Source organism: Eretmochelys imbricata, chromosome 26, assembly GCF_965152235.1.
Source record: "Eretmochelys imbricata isolate rEreImb1 chromosome 26, rEreImb1.hap1, whole genome shotgun sequence".
Taxonomy (NCBI): Eukaryota; Metazoa; Chordata; order Testudines; family Cheloniidae; genus Eretmochelys; species Eretmochelys imbricata.
The window spans coordinates 8,230,077-8,251,434 of record NC_135597.1 but is presented as its reverse complement, the minus strand read 5'-3'; the positions used below and the strand labels follow the sequence as shown (position 1 = coordinate 8,251,434).

General features: G+C 44.3%; 1 protein-coding gene across 1 annotated transcript in view; it reads left to right on the top strand.

Annotated features, from left to right (window-relative positions):
• The first annotated feature begins 6,707 nt into the window (after nucleotides 1-6,707).
• The window catches only part of ADRA1A (adrenoceptor alpha 1A), a 30,034-nt gene continuing 15,383 nt past the window's right edge, over nucleotides 6,708-21,358 (top strand). Inside the window, exon 1 of the mRNA XM_077805768.1 lies at nucleotides 6,708-7,590. Coding sequence (XP_077661894.1) covers nucleotides 6,708-7,590 — 883 coding nt within the window. The remainder of the gene's footprint in view (nucleotides 7,591-21,358) is intronic.

Below are 21,358 nucleotides of genomic sequence, written 5' to 3'. Positions count from 1 at the left end.
GCTGTTCGGTTGCACTTTTCTTGCCCGTAGTAAAGGCCAGCAGGTGATTGAGAGCTGTATAAAGCTGTGAGAGCGTGGGGTCTCGGAGTCAGAGCTTCTAATAGTCTCAGCTCTGCAATTGATTTTCTCCTTGCTAACTTGATGAGCACTCAAACCTTGCTTTGCCACACTTCACCAGTCTTTAAAATGAATACTACTCCCCGAAATCCAGATCTTTAGTGACTTCACGTGAGTGTTGTGAGACTGAAGGAATTCATGTTTGTAAAATACTTTGGAATCATTTCCATATTAATGTCTAGTATCTATATCATCATTGCTGCTTCCCATAGGTTTGATGAGAAATTCTATTGGTATCATTTATCTCACGATAATGTACACAGATTGGATTCTTTAGGAAAGAGCAATGAGATTTTAAGTGGCATTGAGATACATATAGGGGCAGATTGTCAGCTGGTGTAAATTGGCTGATGACATTAATGGAGCTATGCTGATTTACACCAGTCTGGCCCATAATGGTCCCTGTGCATTTTCAGTGCTGAAGCCTGCAAGGTGTGCTTTGCTTCTTGACCACTGCGCCACACAAACATTGAATCCACTCTCGATTAAGTGCATGGAATGGAAAATCCAGACCAGTTTCGATTTTCATATCATAACCTTTGATAATGCTTCAGACCCTTAGAAAAACACTGTTTTCCCCCCTACCTCATGGGGAATTATTCACAAATAGAGCTGTGCACGTGCGTACACACACACACACACACAAATCAACCCCTCCTCGGCTGTACAGATTTCAGCTTCATTGCGTATTCAGTATTCAGGGCAGGTTTGTCAAAGCACTGTGACTAATCCTTTTGTGAAACCACACATGTGACTGAGGCAATGCTCAGAGCTGGGCCTCATTTAAGCAATGATTTGGAGCTCAGTTCTGAGACCACATCAAGGAAAGGGGATGATCCTGAAAACATTTTCATCAAATTTCTACCACATTGGGTCTGAATAAGAGCTGATTTTTTTGGTTTGCTGGCAATTCTGAAAAGCTGGTTGGGGGGGATCCTTTTGGGTGGAACAAAACATTTTTTGGACCCAAAATGAAATGTTTCTTTTCAGTTTTGAGCTTTTTATTCATGTTTCATTTTTTAAATTAAGTTGAAGGGAATTTCTGAACAAAAAGTTGTTTTGAATTGCAAAATCAAAATGTTTCGTTTTGAAAACATTGAGTGAAATGGTTTGATGCGGGGGGAGGAGGGAGGATTTTTGCTTATTTTCTCAAACTGAAACAACTCAGTGAATTCTGCATGACTCTGTGAAATGTTTAGTGTGACCTGTCATGGGGTGGTCCCCTTGACAGGCCTTAATCACAGACCACACCACTTCAGGTCTCCTTCACCACCACCATGTTTGATTGTGTTCTTTCAGCAAGCCTCTGTCTCTAGTGCAATTTATATGTCTTTACAGTCCTCCAGCCAGCAACCCCACTTGCTTCTCGAGAAGGGAACAGAACAAATAGCAGTCAGTCCTGCCTACCTTTGCCTTCCATCAGGATCTCATCTCTCCCCCCAGTACTTCCTTCCTGGCAATTTACATGCTCCCAGCTGCTGGGGTTGCTTCCCCCTCAAATTAGCCCCTCAGCTCTGGCTGTATTCAGTTAACTGATCTTTCATTTAAGTCCCATTTGACCTATACTGGGGAGGATTTGAGTGATGGGTGCTGAGTCAGCTCTTGACTCAGCACACCCTACTACAGACCCAGATCTTCATTTTTCTGCAGAAAAACGAGTTTCGTTAAAAATTTCCACCCAGTTCTAGTCAAAATTTCATGAGTTTGCCTACTAGAGAGAAGAAAGATGGTCCAGTGGTTATGGTGCTAGTCAAGAACTGAGAAAAACTGACTATAGATTCCCTTGGACAAGTCACTTAGTCTCTATGTTAATACAATGGGGATAATAGCACTGGGGTGTTGTGAGGAGAGATACATGAAAAGTCACGAGGTGGATGAATAGTACAGGAGTGGCGGCCAGGTTAGTACCTTAGATGGATTGGGCATACTAGTTGTATTGTAAGACTGCCTAGCGGTCATCATTTAAGGATCAAGGACCTGTTGCGCTAGGCACTGTACTGTCATGCAGCAAAAGGATCATCTTTACCCCAAAGAGCTGACAATCCCATTGTGACAAAATGCAACAGGTAGATCAGGCAAACAAATGCGGAGGAAGGGATATGGGAACAGAGAAGCAAAGTATCATACAAGGAGGAGTCACAGCTCCCAACCTGCCTAACCATTGACGATAACTTAAAACGTGATTATAACGATTGGAGGATTGCACCATTGTCTCATCAACAACATCTTATATAAATAGTATTTAGGTCTAATCTGTCTCTTTTCCATCAAGTACTACTTAATTCCCCAGAGACAATTGCACTTTATCTCACATCTCTCTCTCCCCCTTTCTCTACCTCTACATAATTTTTAGGCAGGTTGTTATGTTTCTTGCCTTGATGTTCAAGTCTTGGGAAGATAATTAAAATAGCCAACAATGTTTTGGCCAGCCAGAATCACATTTTGTACTCTGTCATTCCAACTCAAAAAGGGAAACACCTCATTAGCCCATTGTTTGAGCTTTTTTGTTTCAATGGTCTGACCGACAGATGAAATTTTTCCACATACTGTCGTGAGCGGTTGTCAGTGGTCTCTTGCAGTGCCGTCAGTGAAAGCAATCCAATAATCAGTGATTTGCTATGTTCTGTGGTGTCTGTCAATGCTGGTCCATAAGGCTGTTCCTCCTTTCTCTCTCTTTCCCTGTGCGGCTGTCTAATAGGTGCTCCTTACATGCTGTTATACAGGGAGGGATTTTAATTCCAGGATAATATTGTGCAAGGATCATGCTAATAATAATTCCTTGCACTTCTCTGGCACCTTCCAAAGCACTTTGGAAACGTCAGTGAATTCAGTCTCACAGCACCCCATTATTCCCACTATACATGGAGGCAAAAAGAGTCACAAGTCATGCTCAGCCAGCATCCAAACCAACTGTGCCTCTTATGTTTCATCCTTCCACTGAAATCCAGGGAACTGTGTGGCACCTGATTGCATAGACTCATAGACATTAAGGTCAGAAGGGACCATTATGATCATCTAGTCTGACCTCCTGCACAACGCAGGCCACAGAACCTCACCCGCCCACTCCTGCAATAAACCTCTCACCTGTGTCTGAGCTACTGATGTCCTCAAATCATGGTTTAAAGACTTCAAGGTGCAGAGAATCCTCCATGTTAATATAAGACCAAGGTGACTCTGCCACATTGGAATAAACCAATGACACATCTAGCCCAGTATCCTGTCTTAGACTACGGCGACTGGAGTCCATATAAAAGTCCAACTCTTTTCATCCTTCTCCCTGTAGGCATTCAATCTGAAGGCAGCTTTTCACAGATACGCACACGCAGTTTTGTGACTCAGTATTTTTCTATTCTCTTGTTAGTTGATACTGATACAGCACAAAACCGAAAGGCAGATGTTCAATAGGTCAAAAGAGCCAGAAGCAAAAGGTCAGCCCCCACAATTTATTATCTAAATACAAGATTCTCATGCTTCACTTTCCTGAACTTCTTCCTAAACCAGACACTATTTCCTGATGCAATTCCCCAACCATTTAGTTAAGCTCCACTCCATCTTCCCCCTGTCCAGGGAAAACCTGGGAAAAGAGGAGGATCATTGCAACGTGGACCAAATGGGGAAAGCAGGCAATAACTGTCTATCTTTCTTGAGCTATGGTGTGTGTGTATATAGGAATATTTGTCAGTCCTTGTTATTTTCTTCATGCTCATTTTATCTGGCAAGCACTGCACGTTTTTTATTCCAACAGAGTTGTGTGAGACTCATGGGATTTTTTTCCTCCCCCATGTAATTTCAGGTGATATTTTGCCAATTCATTTTCAGGCAATTATCAACCCCATAAATTCTGTGAATGTGACATTTCTGCCAACTAGGTATCTTTCGCGTTTGAAAAATACACTTTCTGAATTCTCTCACTCCTTTCCCATGCAAAACCCAGTAAATCAGCGCAAAAGACAATTGGGCATCCCATGAGTGCTCTTTGTTTCTGAGCAATACGGCAGCGGCTGGAGATTACGGTAATGGCAGGGGATACTGCCTGCTACAGCAGCTTCTTGACAGTGTGGGGCTGAACATTGCAAGTGGGAGAGGGCGGAGAAGCTGGCCCCGAGCCCCTCTGCCATTGGGACACAGGGCATTACTGTAATTGTGAGTCATCAAAACACAAGGGGAGTTAAAAAGGGAGGAAAGGCTGGTGGAATCTCCGGCTGAGTGCCCCATCCCTGCATGCAGAGAGGAGACTGCAGTGCTGTGCTATGGGCTGTCTGTGAATGTCCTTCCCAGATGCTCAGCAACAGGAGCTGTGCAGCCTTCCAGGAGGTGAGTGTGGGTGAAGGGCAGAGGTAGGGCAGAGTCTCCCGAGACCTCTAGCACGCAGGCTGAGGGTCGGGTCAGATGTTGGGCTGTTTGGAGCATATATGTATCATACCTCCTTCCTTTCCTGCCTCGCTTACCGTTTTTCTGCCTTCTCCTTTCCTTTACTTGCTGGGAAGTTTTATTCATGCACTTGGGAATGAAGTTTGATCATTTAATTCCCTGTTCCATCATCAGACTTATAATAAATAAAATAATAATAATAATATCAGAAGATGCTTAAAACTATGGGGGTTTCATTTTTCATTTATGTGCTTATTCAAAACCTTCCTTTTCCCTGGAGTAACTCGGGGTCTCATTCCCTCCTGTGGAAAGACAAATGTAAATGTAGCATTGGAAGGAAGGCAAATACCCACCGTGGAAAAAAAAGAGACCCGTGCATCTGAGTTGGGCATCTACAGGTGCTAAAATAAGAATTTTATTTTTATTTCCATCCCTGTAGAAAAATACACACTCCTGGGATTCGCAGATGAGTTGATTTTTGCTGCTGGATTGTTGGGAGTGTGTTTAATCGGACGGGAGAGTTAATTTGCAAGACATAATACAGTGAGCTTGCCCATAAGAATTTACGGAGGTTCTTCTTATCTGGGAACTGAGGTCTGTGTCGCTATTGATGGCCTTTCAAATATCTGATCAGTGCTTGAACAGGAAATCTAGACCATCCCTAGCATTATAAGAGATGATTAGCTGTCACTTATAACTAACCTTCCTGCCCTTTTTGCCTCAAATTCCTATCCTCAGTCTCGCATTTCTATCTTTTTTCCATCTTTATTTGGCTGAGGAGGAATTTGGCCTCCAGATGTTTTGAAATGCTATTCCAGCCAGTAAAACCTCCTTCTTTCTGCAACACCCCATACATTTCACAAGTCACTTTCCCCTGTAGCTTTCTAAAATGTGTGGCTTATTCTAACTAATGAGCAGTTTGATCTGCAAGGGAGTCACTTTGGGGGATTCTAGACTAAATTCCAGATTTAGTTTACAATCAGTTTCTAGTTCTGATTTCTGTCCCTTTGTATCTTTAATAAAAGGTCCCTGTAGGGAAGCTAATAAACAGGGTTGATTGCTTTACCCTCAGGTCAATGGACGGCAGGCTTGTGCTGAATATATAATATTGTTTCTTAGCTGGGGGTGAGGAGAGGTGGTCAGAAAAATTGATCAGACAACAAAAATTCATATTGGCCTGTGTTGTCTGGAGCAACGTCGGCCAAACAGCAGGGCTTCCACTGGGTGGAAGGGACTGGGATATTAATCTAATATCGTAGCTGATGGGGAAGGTTCACTAAAATAGATTCCCAGGCTCCAGAAAATATTTCTGCTTGGGAAACCACAGCAGTAGGTAGCCATGAGCTGTCTGAATCATGTTGTCCATGTCTCTTTACCTCTCTTAGGCGGGCACCATGTCACGGAAGAGCACAGCATCAAGGTGTCTTTGACAAGGCAAACCTCCCCTTTCCTTCTGAGCCTACAACAAGCTAGTGTTAATAAGCCCAGATCCTGAGCCCAGGGGACCAAGTGACAAGACAACAATTTTCCCAGAGGTTCAGAAACTTTTGATCAACCCATCAAGACTATGAAGCCTGCTACGGATGAGCATCCTTCAGCTGGAAAATCACAGAGCTGACGGAGCATCGTTACCACTGCCGAGGTTTCTACAACTCCAGGTGCGAAATAAAATTTCAACACAGAGGCCAGCGAAAGTGTCACCAACTTCCTTTGAGGAGGAATCCAAATTAAGACACTGGGGATTTTTACGTTATTCCCTTCACCTTTGCAAACTGAGTCTTACTGTCTCTAAAAAGCAGGAATGATTTTAGCACTGCAGCTCCATTTCCCCTGAGACAGTTATCCTGGAAAGTAGGAGAAATGTCCTCATTGGTGCCCCTACTTTACACCATACAGCTGAGGCCCCCTCGTCCCAGGAAGAATCCAAAGGAGGCCAGACTTGGAAAGTCTTCAAAACTGGGGCTATGTTGCTAATTGGCTGCCAAAGGCAACCAGAAGAGCAGAAGCTTAGAGAGGATTTTCCAGGATGTTTCTGGATCAGTTACTTATCCTGGTTCTGTGTTTCTAAGGCATTATTATTGTTGTTATTATAATACCTTTTACCAACGGAGCTGGGCAAATGTTGCCTGCAAAACCTTCAAAGAGTTGATCTCAGCACTTTAAGCAGTAGAAAGTTGAGTGGAGCACAAGAGCTGGATGAACTTTATCTGCCAGCGACAATGGTTTTCCTCCCTGGAAATTCCTCTGACTGTTCAAATTGCACCCAGACTGTAGGGATAGTGAACAATTTTAAGGCCATATTATTAGGGGTTATTTTAGGGGGGCTGATTATATTTGGGGTGCTGGGTAATATTCTGGTTATCTTATCAGTAGCCTGCCACAGACACCTTCAGAGTGTGACCCATTACTACATAATCAACCTAGCTGTTGCGGACTTCCTCTTAACTTCCACTGTCCTGCCTTTCTCAGCAATTTTTGAGATTTCGGGCTACTGGGTCTTTGGAAGGATCTTCTGCAACATCTGGGCAGCTGTCGATGTCCTATGCTGCACGGCTTCCATCATGAGCCTATGTATCATCTCTATAGACAGATACATTGGGGTGAGCTACCCACTGAGATATCCAGCTATAGTGACGGAAAAGAGGGGACTCCTAGCTCTGCTAAGCGTCTGGGCTTTGTCTCTGGTGATCTCCATTGGACCTCTCTTTGGCTGGAAGGAGCCAGCTCCAGAAGATGAGACCATCTGTCAAATCACTGAAGAGCCTGGCTATGTACTGTTCTCTGCTTTTGGCTCCTTCTACCTCCCCTTGACCATCATCTTGGTGATGTACTGTAGAGTGTATGTGGTGGCCAAAAGGGAAAGCAAAGGCCTGACTTCTGGCTTGAAAACGGAGAAATCTCATTCTGAAGAGGTGACCCTCCGGATCCATCGCAAAAACACCTCGGTAGGGAGCAGATCTACATCCTGCACAAAGAACAAAACCCACTTCTCAGTGCGTCTCCTGAAGTTCTCCAGGGAAAAGAAAGCAGCCAAGACCCTGGGAATAGTGGTGGGGTGCTTCATATTGTGCTGGCTTCCTTTCTTTATAGTCATGCCTATTGGTAAGTAAAGCAAAACACCTTAACCTTTTATAAGAACTTCCCGGGGTTGGGAGGGGATCTCTTTTTGCCTTGCTGTGGGTTAGAGCTGGTCTGCAAAACTTTGACAGAACCATTTTCCGTTGGAAAACGCAGTCCCCTCAAAATTGAAACACGTCTCAAAATCATGTCAATTTCACCAATAATTTGTTTAGTAAAAACTCATGGGGAAATTTTTTTCCCACAGTGTTGAAAAATCTCGTTTTGCCATTATTGGAATGAAACGGTTTGATTTTTCATTTTGAAAGGACGGTTTGTTTCGATTTTTTATTATACATTTGTAAAAAGTGGCAACTGAAACAAAACACTTTTATTGAGCTGAAATAAAAACTTCAAACTCAATCAGAATTTTCCTTTGCAGAGCATGTCAGGTTTTGTGACAGTTTGGAAGGAAGCCAGTTGTGAATTCCTCCACCAAATGGAATTGTTGTCCTCTGGCCACCTTTACAGACATTATGGGCCAAATCCTTAGCAGGCGTAAAGGACACAAGCACCGTTAACTTCAACACCAATATTTCTCTTTGCAAAATTACGGCTGGATTTTCAAAGAAGCCCAGGGGCCAGACTTTCAGTTGCTCAGTACCCACAATCAGGTCCGGATTTTCCATAGTGCTCCCATTGTGACATTTATGGGCAGATTTTCCAGAGCTAAGCACTCAACAAGCATCTAAAGTGCTGAGATCTGTTGAAAACCTGGCAATTTATTTTGGTGCCTAAATGAGAACTGAGCTTTTGATCATCTGCCCTTTAGGACTTGATCCAAAGCCTGCTGAAACCAGTGAAAAGGCTGCCATTGACTTCAGTGGGTTTTGGATGAGGTCTTTATTGCAAAAGAATTATTTTAGCTTCCCTGGATTTTGTTGCAAAGGTGACCATTTTTTAAAAAAAAAACAGAGCGAGTGCAAATATATTTCCCTTTGAAAAGAATAATTAACTCAGCTGTTTGCTATTTGCAAATGATGGAATGACACACAGTTTCAAAATTTGAATGCATCCCTTTAAAAAAAACTTACTCTGCATTTTAACAATGTCTGTGATGTAGCACAAGAGTCTGGGTGTAGGTAATAGCTGGATTAGCAGACCAAATGGAAAACAAGAATAAACCACTCAAATTCTAGTGGGTTATGCTCATGATTATGTTTATTGTGGTTTTTAAATCCAAGGGCCAAGGAGGTGTTGGGAATCAGTATCAGTGTTTGTATTGTTACAGATTTAGCAAACTTCAGCATTGGAAGGTTTGTTTAGAGAAAATTATTTTAATACAGAATTACTTATCCACTGCAATAAAATCCAGGATTCCACATGAATTTCTGGTTTAGATGCCTGCAGAGCTTTATTCCCCTCTATTTTGCGGATACAAGTAAAACACATATGAAAGAAAAACAGACTATAGTTTATAAACTGCAGTTATTAAATTAGTTCTTGTCCAAACTCGTTAAATCATCCTAACCATCAGCAAACTGATCTCTTTGCAGCAGCGGCCAGTTTATGCCAGAAAAAGCTTAAACGAGAGCTTTGAAATTGTGCCCTTATGGGAAAGCCTTATACAACTTCAGAAGCATGAAACCAATAAAGGATCCATGGCATCTAATGGAAATTTCCCTAAAAACCTGCAGAGTGAAATGGAAAATGATCTCCTTTCTTCGATAGCTGCTTTGTACCATTCTATAGGACTCTAGAATAGGGACAGGTTTCAGAGTAGCAGCCGTGTTAGTCTGTATCCGCAAAAAGAAAAGGGCTACTTGTAGCACCTTAGAGATTAACAAATTTATTTGAGCATAAGCTTTCGTGAGCTACAGCTTATGCTCAAATAAATCTGTTAGTCTCTAAGGTGCTACAAGTACTCCTTTAGGATAGGGATATAATTCTCAATGAAATGCAAAGGGAAAGTGTTAAAAAAATAACTTAGAAAGGTGACCATTTTCAATTAACTTCTATAGGATTCCAACAGAATATTTCACTAAATCCTTTAGCTGTTGTTGCCTCATGAAAGTCAATGGCTGCAGAATCTATCTAATTCTGTCATCTGAAATGCTGGGCAATACTGGAAAAGTGTCTGAGTAAAGACTTAGTCATTGCATAAGGAAAAACCCTGGGAGGGACTGGCTCTTTCTGCTCTGAGTGTCATTCTGTTGGAATGTTTGTTGCCAAGATGTCCCAAACATACCCAAAAAGGGTTTGAGAGCACATTACACGCACTTTGGTAAAAAAAAATCCTCAAATGTGGCTGCCCACCCAGAGCTGCTGCTGCTGTTGATCCATTTGGTTTAGGTTGAAGAAAACGTCCTTATTCAACACTGGACTTTGAATCTTTGATCCCTTATAAGGAAAGTTTGCTAAGGTTAGTCTCCCTATCTTCACATGGTTTCTCTTTAGAATCATTTTTCCAAAAATCTGTTTGCCCTTTTTGTTAAAGGAAAAAAGAGTGCTAAACAGAAATGCAGCACGAAGACACGTATATTATGCAAAACCACTGGTACGTCTCGATCCAGGCTGTTTTCCTATCTATTTTATATCACAGACCCATAATGCTTCGCTTTTTTATACAGGGCTTTTCATCCATAGATTACAAAGCGCTTTGCAAGCATCATTATCCCCATTTTGCAGATGGGAAAACTCTGGCTCAGTGAGAGAAAGTGACTTGCTCAAGGTCACAAAGGTGGTTAGTGGCAGAGCAAGCGAAGCACCCAGGGGCCAGATTTCAGACGTATTGAGCATTAACGATGCTAGTTGAAGTTAAGGGGAGCTGCGGGGTCTCAACAGTGCTGACTAGAAAACAAGAATTCCATTACATGAAAAGTTTTGAAGTTCCACAGTTAGTCTGTACAGCACCTAACACCACGGAGTCATGGTTCATGACTGGGCTCCTGGGCATTACTGCAATACAAATAATTATAATAAAAACATTTCCCAACCCATTCTATTTGAAACCTTTGACGCATTATGCAAACATATACAAATCAGAATAATCCTCCAAATACCTGTTGGAGGGATGTGGAAGTAACCATCAGCGTAAGCCAATATCAGTGATGTTGTGAAGTTTGTGAGAAAATAAATGCAATGCTGATTCCTTTAGCAGGATACGCAGATTTAAAATATTGAACATCCAAAAGAAAGAGAGCCAACAACAGACCCTTGACACCTATTGCAATCTTGCCCTTTTTTGGAATAAAACAACTCCATGAAGAACTGCTAAACAATGTTAATGGAGGGGTCTGTTCCCATGTAGATAGCTCAGTGCAAAACTGGGGTCCACAGGTCTATCATCATAGGCAAAGGCAAGGTATAGTCAGGAGAGCACAGCAAGTCTCTGGACGTAAGGAGAGCATGTCTGGGAAAGCCTAGTGGTGCTAGATTCTCTGGCCGCTGTGTAAAGTGCATGTCAGCCCGGTTCAGACAGGCCAGGTAGGGTGCAAAGCCATCAGAACAGGGTGTAAAGCAAAGCTGAGTCAGCAATCAGAACAAGATAATAAGGAAAGCATCCAGCAGCCTGCACGACATGTTGTTCAGTGACTGATCAATGATGGGCAAAGAGATTCAAGGGAGAAACTTTCTTCTCACTGTGTTAGTAACCAATGTGTCCATAACAACAGTGTCTGTATCAGTGACCTGTGCCTGGACTGGAAGAGGGACACTCGCAGGACCAGTGTAGACATTCCACTTGCATGCCTGCTCTCAGGGTGTACGCAGGAATTCAAACATACCCAGGCTTTACGTTGGGGGAGCATGTTCTTGTGAGCTACAGGTAGATCATTTCATCAGCCACCAGTTGCCATATGTACCCTCTCAAATACCTTCGGCGGAGAGAGCCCTCCAAAGTCGTTCAAGACCAGCCTCTGAATGGAGAGTGCTAGACAATCTAGGTGAAATTAACACGTATAGGTGACAATCAGGAGGGGATGGTTTAAAATCTGGGTAGGTAATGCCCTCCCAACCTTTTCTAAGGATCTTCCACTGCATGGGCACTCTTTCATTTTTGGCAGAGCTTTTAGGAGCCTTATCCCCAGGATAGATAGCTGTGGAATAGGTGTTAAGCCCATTTTACCCCCTTCTGGCTTGGTTGAGATGCTGTTTAGTAGAGCTAGGGTGACCAGATGTCCTGATTTTATAGGGACAGTCCCGATTTTTGGGTCTTTTTCTTATATAGGCTCCTATTAACCCCCCACACACACACGCACACACACACCCTGTCCCAATTGTTCACACTTGCTGTCTGGTCACCCTAAGTAGAGCTGGCTGGAGAACAACAATTCTGATTTGTGACAGCTTCAGAGGTTTTGGAAGAAACTTTGGATGCATTACACATTGGAACTAAAAAAAAAATCCCCTTTTGAACATTTTGGTCAAAGGGGATAGTGTCAAACGCTGTTTATTTTCTATGCAAAAAGGTCCGGTTTTTTAATCCCCTTGCGCTCTCTGTCTCTGTCTCTCAAATTGACCAGAGAGTCCATCCTGGACCTTGCCAGCAAAAAGCTCATCAAAATCAATATGTCTCCACAAAACATTTTCACTTTGATGAAAACAGCAGGTCTGGAAAACAAAACTATCAAAAATATTCCAGCCAGCTCTACTGTTAAGGTTTGCACACCCCCTTCCCGGACAACTCTCAGCTTTTCCCTGAATGTATGTGCCCAGTGCACGGCAGCAGAATTGTTTCCCTTTCCATGGTTGCTTAGTCCAGGCCAGGACTAAAGGAGACCCAAGTAGAGATTGTCTCTCAGCAGCACAAACTAAATTTAACCTGGAACCAGGAAGAACCACAAGGTACTTTGTCTGTGTCCAGCAGGAACCTCTACAAATAGTTTCTATTATTAATACACCTAAATGTCCTGTCTCTTGTCTGCCACAAGGGAAACTAGAGTTTGATGGTGCAAATGCCCTTTATAGGATATTTGCACCCTCTTTTGAACTGCTTAAGTCCTTGGACAAACCCTTGACCCACTGCAGGAATTGATCCATTTTGGAGAAATTCTGCCTGGCTTCACCTATGCTCCCCAGTGAACGTCACTGCACAGGAGTGACTGAGGACCAGCCTTTGGGCCCTAACGTTTATGGTGTCCACATTTGGTTGTGAAGGATGGAAGAACAATGTCCATGTAAGTGCAGCCGTGATCCTAATACATGAATTGTGAGTCTGTAGTGGGTCTTCATGGGCCACTTCTTTCTCATGGGCCAGATTGAATCTGGGCTGCGATGGCATAAGTGGGGGGAGAACCAGGATCAAAGAACCTTCCTCCATGTTTCACTCCTGTGGAGAGGCCAACAAGGACTGCTTTGAGGCTGCTAGCATTGGCTACCCTGTGAACTCACCCAGTGAACCGAGGCAGGCATGGAAATCCACCTTGCACCCTGTGGTGGGGCTGCAGCTCCCAGCATGTGCTGTCCTGGAGCTCACAGAAGAATGTGAGCTGAGTCAGTCAGAACTCCCAGCTCCTGCTGCACCTTCCCCCACAATGCAAGCTGGGGCTTAAAGCTTGCAGTCCAGCATTATGGGGGGTGGAGGGGGAAAGCGGGTAGGGATATGAGGTGCGAGGGGGGCAATGACTGCCTTTAGAATGGCTTGCTTTTTCCCTCTTAGAAACCCTGCAATATTTTCACTCTCTGCCTTTCCACTGGCATGGACTGGAGGCTGCTCCTGATTAGAAATTACCAGGAGACCAGCGACCTCTCCAAGTACAGTTGATTCTTTCACAGGAGGTGGCTACGAAGAAGCTTTTCACTGCCCAGGCTGGGGGTGTGCTCTCACATGCCATCTCTCAGTGCAAAGTTTCCCACTGACCTCCCTCCCCTGGACAGCGGGCTCTTGGCCTGATGGCCTCTCTAATCCCAGCCGTTCTCTCCCTTCCCCTGTGGTTAGTCACTTACATTGCACCTGCCAGTGTCGGGTTAGCTTCCCCATGTTGTTTACCTCCATTACAATCCTGCTGGGTGCTGATAACAGCTATAAATGCTTTTAATACCCGCCCTCCACACCATGGCTGGTCTGTGATTGACCAGTTGATGATGTGGCTACATTCTGGCATTCTGTTCAAATGGAGGTGATGAGTGCAGGTTGTGTATCAATTAGCCAGGGATTATGGAATGTGCATTGATTTACATAAACAAAAATGCAGCGCCTAATTAAGGAAGGACGGTCTGGTGGCTACAACACAGGACGGGGAGTCTGGAGATCTGGATTCTCTTCCCAGTTCCGCGGTAGCCTTCTTTTCACAAATCTGGGCCAATTTCTTAACATCCGTGTGTCTCAATTTCCCCGTCTGTAAAAAGGAGATCATAATTCCCTGCGTTGCAGAAGCTTCAAGTTTTGTTCAGCTACTTTGAGCTCCCTGGATAGAAAGTACTATAGAAGTGTAAAGTAGCACTGATCATTTCTGCTCTTAAATATTTGAAAATATTTGATATTGGTCTCTTCAATCTGTTAGCCAAAGGTCTAACGTGAGCCTTTGGGTGGAAGCTGAAGCTAGACAAATTCAGACTGGAAATAAGGCATACATTTTTAACAGTGAGGATAATTAACCACTGGAACACCAAGGGCCCTGGTGGATTCTCATTATGGGAAAGGTTTAAAATCAAGATGGGATGATTTTCTAAAAAATCAGCTCCAGGAATTGTTTTGGGGAAAGTTCTCTGGCCTGCGTTACGCAGGAGCTCAACCTAGATGATCACAGTGGTCCCTTCCAGCCTTAAACTCTATGAGCAATAGCTAATGTAGCTCTGTTCTGGAGTTAGGATTAACAATTCTAGATCACAATAGGTGAATTTCATTCCTCCAGAGCTTGGTTCAGATGACCACATACAAACCTGGATGCTTATCAAAACTGAAGTTGTACAGCTGAGCCAGAAACCTCAGAAGAACAGGTGTCCTGGCAGACTCTGCAGCATATCTGCATCTGCTTCTGAATGGGCATGCCATCAGAACGGCCTGCCTCAATGCAGGCTCCTCCTCCTGTTTGTCTCTGCCAGACACTGCAAGGGAAATGTAGGAATATCTCCAAATTTGAGAGTTTGAGTTAGGTTCTCGAAACAGAGGAAGGTTTGATATGTTCACAACTGTGGTGGAACCAGTCTGGAGATGGTGCAGAGCAGGAGATCACACTATGGTATGTCAAAACTTACTGCAGAGCTGGAGAATGCTGGAGGTGGTAATTCATAGCAGTCTCTAGGAGCCTCCTTCTGGTGGGAGCTATTGAGAGATATCTCAGGCTCTCCTCAGGCAAAGCGATAACACAGGACCTTTCGGGAAGGGGGTCACAGTAGGATGGGGGGGCTCCTTAGGTACAGACTAAGTTGAGATCCTTGGGAACCAGCTCCACAGAAGCAGAGCAGCACAACTGATTGCTGGACACCTACTGTGGAAGACTGGACTGTATTTACTGGGACATAACTGTTGCCTCAAGGGCTCAGGAACTGGAGAACAACACGGGACCATCCAGTCGGCTGAGGATGGATATGATCATGGGGACAGGGCACTATACTGGAAGGAAATTGCCCTAGGAGAGCACTAATCCTTCCTTGTTCTTAGGACACAGCGAGCAGAGCAGAGGATATCCGAGGGGGTATTTGTGTTTGTCACATAGTAGTAAATGAATCTTGGGAACTGGCACAAATACTTTGGAGGGAACCATCAGTTGCTGCCTACATGCCTCTCGGCAGCAGGATTCTAATTACTGTTTTGTTGTTGTCGTGTCCGAAGCCCAAGAGAACAACAGCTTGCAAATGTCACCAGCGCTAAACCAAAAAACTTCAGCTGCATCCTTCCGGAGCATGAGAAGCCAAGTGCTCTCTGTGCTGTTGATGGGATGTCACAAGTAGCCACAGGGAGGAGTGTAGTGACAGCCACAAAGCCTGAGATGGCTATGGATTTGTGGGTGGTCGTATTTTTCTTTTGGGTTTGCTTTGGCTGAATATAACGCGTCGTGTCCTTCAAAGATGCAGATTAGGGCCTTTGCAGGCTTCCCCCCTCCCTCTGGCCATTTCACAGAGAGGCCAATGGACTTGCAGAATGGAATTCCCAAAGGCCATGCCGAAAACAACTCGTCCCATCTGTGCTACAGGAGAGAAATCCGCCCGTGGCTTGATATTTCTCTTTAAACAGGAATATCGGAAGATTTGACCTGGGTCTGTCTCGTGGGAGAATCCTGTCCCTTGGGAGCAATTTTTGGCGAGCCTAAACATTTGAAAATCAGTTAATTCAGCCACCCATCCCTTACCTTTCACCCCACTGACTTACTCTACTCCATTACCGCTCACGCTCTGTAATGGTGGCCACTGAAGGATTGTGCTGTGTCTCGTAGCTCACGAAAGCTTATGCTCAAATAAATTGGTTAGTCTCTAAAGTGCCACAAGTCCTCCTTTTCTTTTTGCGAACACAGACTGAGTACGGCTGTTACTCTGAAACCTGTCATAGATAAAACCATAAATGCTCTTGCTGGAAGGTTGCAACATAACACGACTTTATTCCTTAGAATTCAGACCAATACCACACAACTGCAGAGACTCACAAGGCCGGCTGCTCCCTAAGGCAGGGTTCACCACACCTGTGTCTCTTTCCAGGCTGACTACTGTCTGCTGGCATGTTTTGCTACAGAGCCCCGTCCCCGGCAAGTAGGACCAGGAATGTCCACCCTCTCTCTTAGTTGGCTATTCCAACATAGTCCTCAGTAGACCCACATGGATCACATGACTGGGGGTAGGAAGCTAGTCTGGTTTCTTGCCAGTGCCCCTACTGCCTTGCCGTTTACACCACACCTCTGCCATTAGTCCTGCGTCCTACCCACCGAGTACATCTGGGCACTGGTGACCTGATGGGTGGAGCCTGGAAGTACGATTTTTCAATAATGCAAACAGCCAAAGGCATTGGGAGCAATTGAAACAGGATGTTTAGGCACCTAAAGCGAGTGTTATGACTTCAATCATCCTGATATCTGCTGGGAGAGCAATACAGCGGTGCACAGACAATCCAAGAAGTTTTTGGAAAAGGTAGGGGACAATTTCCTGGTGCAAGTGCTGGAGGAACCAACTAGAGGCAGAGCTCTTCTTGACCTGCTGCTCACAAACCGGGAAGAATTAGTAGGGGAAGCTAAAGTGGATGGGAACCTGGGAGGCAGTGACCATGAGATGGTCGAGTTCAGGATCCTGACACAGGGAAGAAAGGAAAGCAGCAGAATACGGACCCTGGACTTCAGAAAAGCAGACTTTGACTCCCTCAGGGAACTGATGGGCAGGATCCCCTGGGAGAATAACATGAGGGGGAAAGGAGTCCAGGAGAGCTGGCTGTATTTTAAAGAATCCTTATTGAGGTTACAGGGACAAACCATCCCGATGTGTAGAAAGAATAGTAAATATGGCAGGCGACCAGCTTGGCTTAACAGTGATATCCTTGCTGATCTTGAACACAGAAAAGAAGCTTACAAGAAGTGGAAGATTGGACAAATGACCAGGGAAGAGTATAAAAATATTGCTCGGGGATGCAGGAATGAAATCAGGAAGGCCAAATCACACCTGGAGTTGCAGCTAGCAAGAGATGTTCAGAGTAACATGAAGGGTTTCTTCAGGTATGTTAGGAATAAGAAGAAAGTCAAGGAAAGGGTGAGCCCCTTACTGAATGATGGAGGCAACCTAGTGACAGAGGATGTGGAAAAAGCTAATGTACTCAATGCTTTTTTTGCCTCTGTCTTCACGAACAAGGTCAGCTCCCAGACTACTGTACTGGGCAGCACAGCACGGGGAGGAGGTGACCAGTTCTCTGTGGAGAAAGAAGTGGTTCGGGACTATTTAGAAAAGCTGGACGAGCACAAGTCCATGGGGCTGGATGCGCTGCATCCGAGAGTGCTAAAGGAGCTGGCGGATGTGATTGCAGAGCCATTGGCCATTTTCTTTGAAAACTCATGGCAATCCGGGGAAGTCCCGGACGACTGGAAAAAGGCTAATGTAGTGCCCATCTTTAAAAAAGGAAAGAAGGAGGATCCTGGGAACTACAGGCCAGTCAGCCTCACCTCAGTCCCTGGAAAAATCATGGAGCAGGTCCTCAAGGAATCAATTCTGAAGCACGTAGAGGAGAGGAAAGAGATCAGGAACAGTCAGCATGGATTCACCAAGGGCAAGTCATGCCTGACTAATCTAATTGCCTTCTATGATGAGATAACTGGCTCTGTGGATGAGGGGAAAGCGGTGGACGTGTTGTTCCTTGACTTTAGCAAAGCTTTTGACATGGTCTCCCACAGTATTCTTGCCAGCAAGTTAAAGAAGTACGGGCTGGATGAATGGACTATAAGGTGGATAGAAAGTTGGCTAGATTGTCCGGTTCAACGGGTAGTGATCAATGGCTCCGTGTCTAGTTGGCAGCCGGTATCAAGGGGAGGGCCCCAAGGGTCGGTCCTGGGGCCGGTTTTGTTCAATATCTTCATAAATGATTTGGAGGATGGTGTGGATTGCACCCTCAGCAAGTTTGCAGATGACACTAAACTGGGAGGTGAGGTAGATACGCTGGAGGATAGAGATAGAATACAGAGGGCCCTAGACAAATTGGAGGATTGGGCCAAAAGAAATCTCATGAGGTTCAACAAGGACAAGTGCAGAGTCCTGCACTTAGGACGGAAGAACTCCATGCACTGCTACAGACTAGGGACCGAATGGCTCGGCAGCAGTTCTTCAGAAAAAGACCTAGGGGTTACAGTGGACGAGAAGCTGGATATGAGCCAACAGCGTGCCCTTGTTGCCAAGAAGGCCAATGGCATTTTGGGATGTATAAGTAGGGGCATTGCCAGCAGATCGAGGGACGGGATCGTTCCCCTCTATTTGACATTGGTGAGGCCTCATCTGGAGTACTGTGTCTAGTTTTGGGCCTCACACTGCAAGAAGGATGTGGAAAAATTGGAAAACGTCCAGCGGAGGGCAACAAAAATGATTAGGGGACTGGAACACATCACTTATGAGGAGAGGCTGAGGGAACTGGGATTGTTGAGTCTGCGGAAGAGAAGAATGAGGGGGGATTTGATAGCTGCTTTCAACTACCTGAAAGGGGGTTCCAAAGAGGATGGATCTAGACTGTTCTCAGTGGTAGCTGATGACAGAACAAGGAGTAATGGTCTCAAGTTGCAGTGGTTTGGTCTCAAGTTGCAGGGAGAGGTTTAGGTTGGATATTAGGAAAAACTTTTTCACTAGGAGGGTGGCGAAATACTGGAATGCGTTACCTAGGGAGGTGGTGGAATTGCCCTCCTTAGATATTTTTAAGGTCAGGCTTGACAAAGCCCTGGCTGGGATGATTTAGTTGGGGATTGGTCCTGCTTTGAGCAGGGGGTTGGACTAGATGACCTCCTGAGGTCCCTTCCAACCCTGATCTTCTATGATTCTGTGACTTTGCACAAAGGGAAACACCAAGAGGCATGAAGCTGTCAATTCATCCACCTTGCATGGCATAACCAGCAAGTCAATGGTAGTTGCCATGCCATAAGAGATTAATGGGCCCAGCCAATCTGTGATCTCTCCTCAACACTGGTCAATGCTAGCTGCTCCATAAGAAGGCATAAATCCAAAATCTAATTTTTCAAGAGGCCTTTATTTTATGATCATGATACTTTGCACTGGTCACAGAATCCCAAAGCCCTCTGAATGGAAGGACCTGCCGAGTCCTTTTGTGAGGTAAGGGTGGTTGTTCCCACTTTGCAGATGGGGAAACTGAGGCACAGAGCAGTGACATGACTAGAACAACTTTTCACAGCGAGTCAGCAGTAGAACCAGGGACAGAATGCAACAGTCCAGACTCCCAGTCTCCCGAGAACACTGCCTTCCCATGTACTCATGGACAGAAATAACAAGGGGAAAAACTTGAACGCTGAGATTTTTCCACATTTTTTCACTTCAGGTGCTGTGAAGTCCTGGGGTGATTTAGGAATGGATCTAAATAGCAAACATCTCATTCTCCTCATGAAATCACAGCAAGAAAATCAGTGACAATGAAGAAGGGAATAAAGAACAGAAACAACCATATATTTTAATTGGGGCAGTGTAGCACTGGACTGGGAGTCAAAAGACTTGTATTCTATTTCTGGCTCTTCCACTAACCCCCTTAGTCATGCCACGGCCCACTCTGTGCCTCGGTTTTTCCATCTGTAAAAGGGGGATAATGATACTGACCTCCTTAGTAAAGTGCTTTGAGGTCTATGAATGAAAAGCACTCTATAAGAGCTGGATATTATTGTTAATAATAATAACTTAATATGTGCGCTAAACTAAATATTAGGTATGGAACATCCAAAATCCTTGCATGAGGGTTCTATCCCATCTACCTGGGTGGTGGAATGGTCTGGAAACTTTTCCTGAATTATTCTTTTGTCTCATGTAATTTCAATGTCCTCACATTTTGCTTTGCCACAAAGTGGAGTCTAAAGGGTTGGGGTTTTTTTTTTCCACATCAGATATGTACAAAATTTCCAACCTGAGACCTTTTTGAATGTTGCAGTTTGGAATTGGGCCTGACGGTGCTGACATTTTTTGGCAACACCGATATTTTTGAGCTCATCACAAAATGCAAGAATTTCTGTACTCCAAATAATTTCACTTGTGTTGCACATCTATCTGTCTATTGCACTTGTCACCCCCCACCACCATGGTATCTGAGCACCTCACAAGAGCCTGTGTGGTAGGGAAGTGCTCTTATCCCTATTTCACAGAGGGGGAATTAAGGCACTGAACAAGGAAGGGCCAGACTTTCAAAGGAATTTAGGCACCTAACTCCCATTGATTTTAGTTGGAATTAGTTGCTTAAATACCTCTAACGTGCTAGCCCTAAGTGACTTGACTAAGGTCACACAAGAAGTCTTTGGCAAGTCAGAGATTTGAACCCACGTTTCCTGTGTCCCAGACGAGTATCTTAGCTACATGGCACGGATCAGCATTAAAAGCCATCGTAGTTATTGTTAGTTTAACTGACAGCATGGGACAAATATAAGTGCAGCAGTGAAGAAAACATGATGGCTTGAGATTAGAAGTTAATGTGAACCTTTATTCTCATTTCACGTCCCTAGGCGCCACATCCTTGGAATTTCCCGAGGAGTGAAACTCGACTGACACTGCTGTGTTTTGTTTGAGTGGGAGTCACCCAAGTTCACTTGAACAGGGCTCAAGCTCAATCAATATATTGCCTCCAATTCTGAGTAACACCAGCCACAGTACATTTTACCTGCTTTGAGGTTTCATTACGAGAACGTTTCACCCAGCTCTGGCGATCACTCTATTCCCATAGGAAAAGGCTGTTTCCCTTTTTTGAAATTTACGATGGTTGTCAGGAGAACGTGCATGTCGTATAATAAGAATCTAAACCCAACATAGAAAACCATGACTGCCAAAGCTTGCGGGAAGTCATAAAATGACTAGCAGCGGTGACATCAGTGTGCTTGGTTTATATTTTATTCCTATTCTACAAAATACCATAGGAGCCTCTTCTTTTTCTGAAATATACCATATCACATCAGGAGAGCCTTCTGCTTTATAGGCACTATCAATTTAATGCCAGATTCTATGACCCTTTTTCATGGTGAGTAGTGTCTTAAGTATCTGATATCGCTGTTTAGATGGGAATCTCTTCGGGCAGGGACTGTCGCTCAGTATGGTGATGTTTGTACAATGATCCTATCTCACTTGTGGCCTCTCAGTGTTATGGTCATATCATTAATAATGGTTCCTAGCTGAGTTATAAACTGAGATTCCTGATTAAATTAAATTCTGGTGGAAT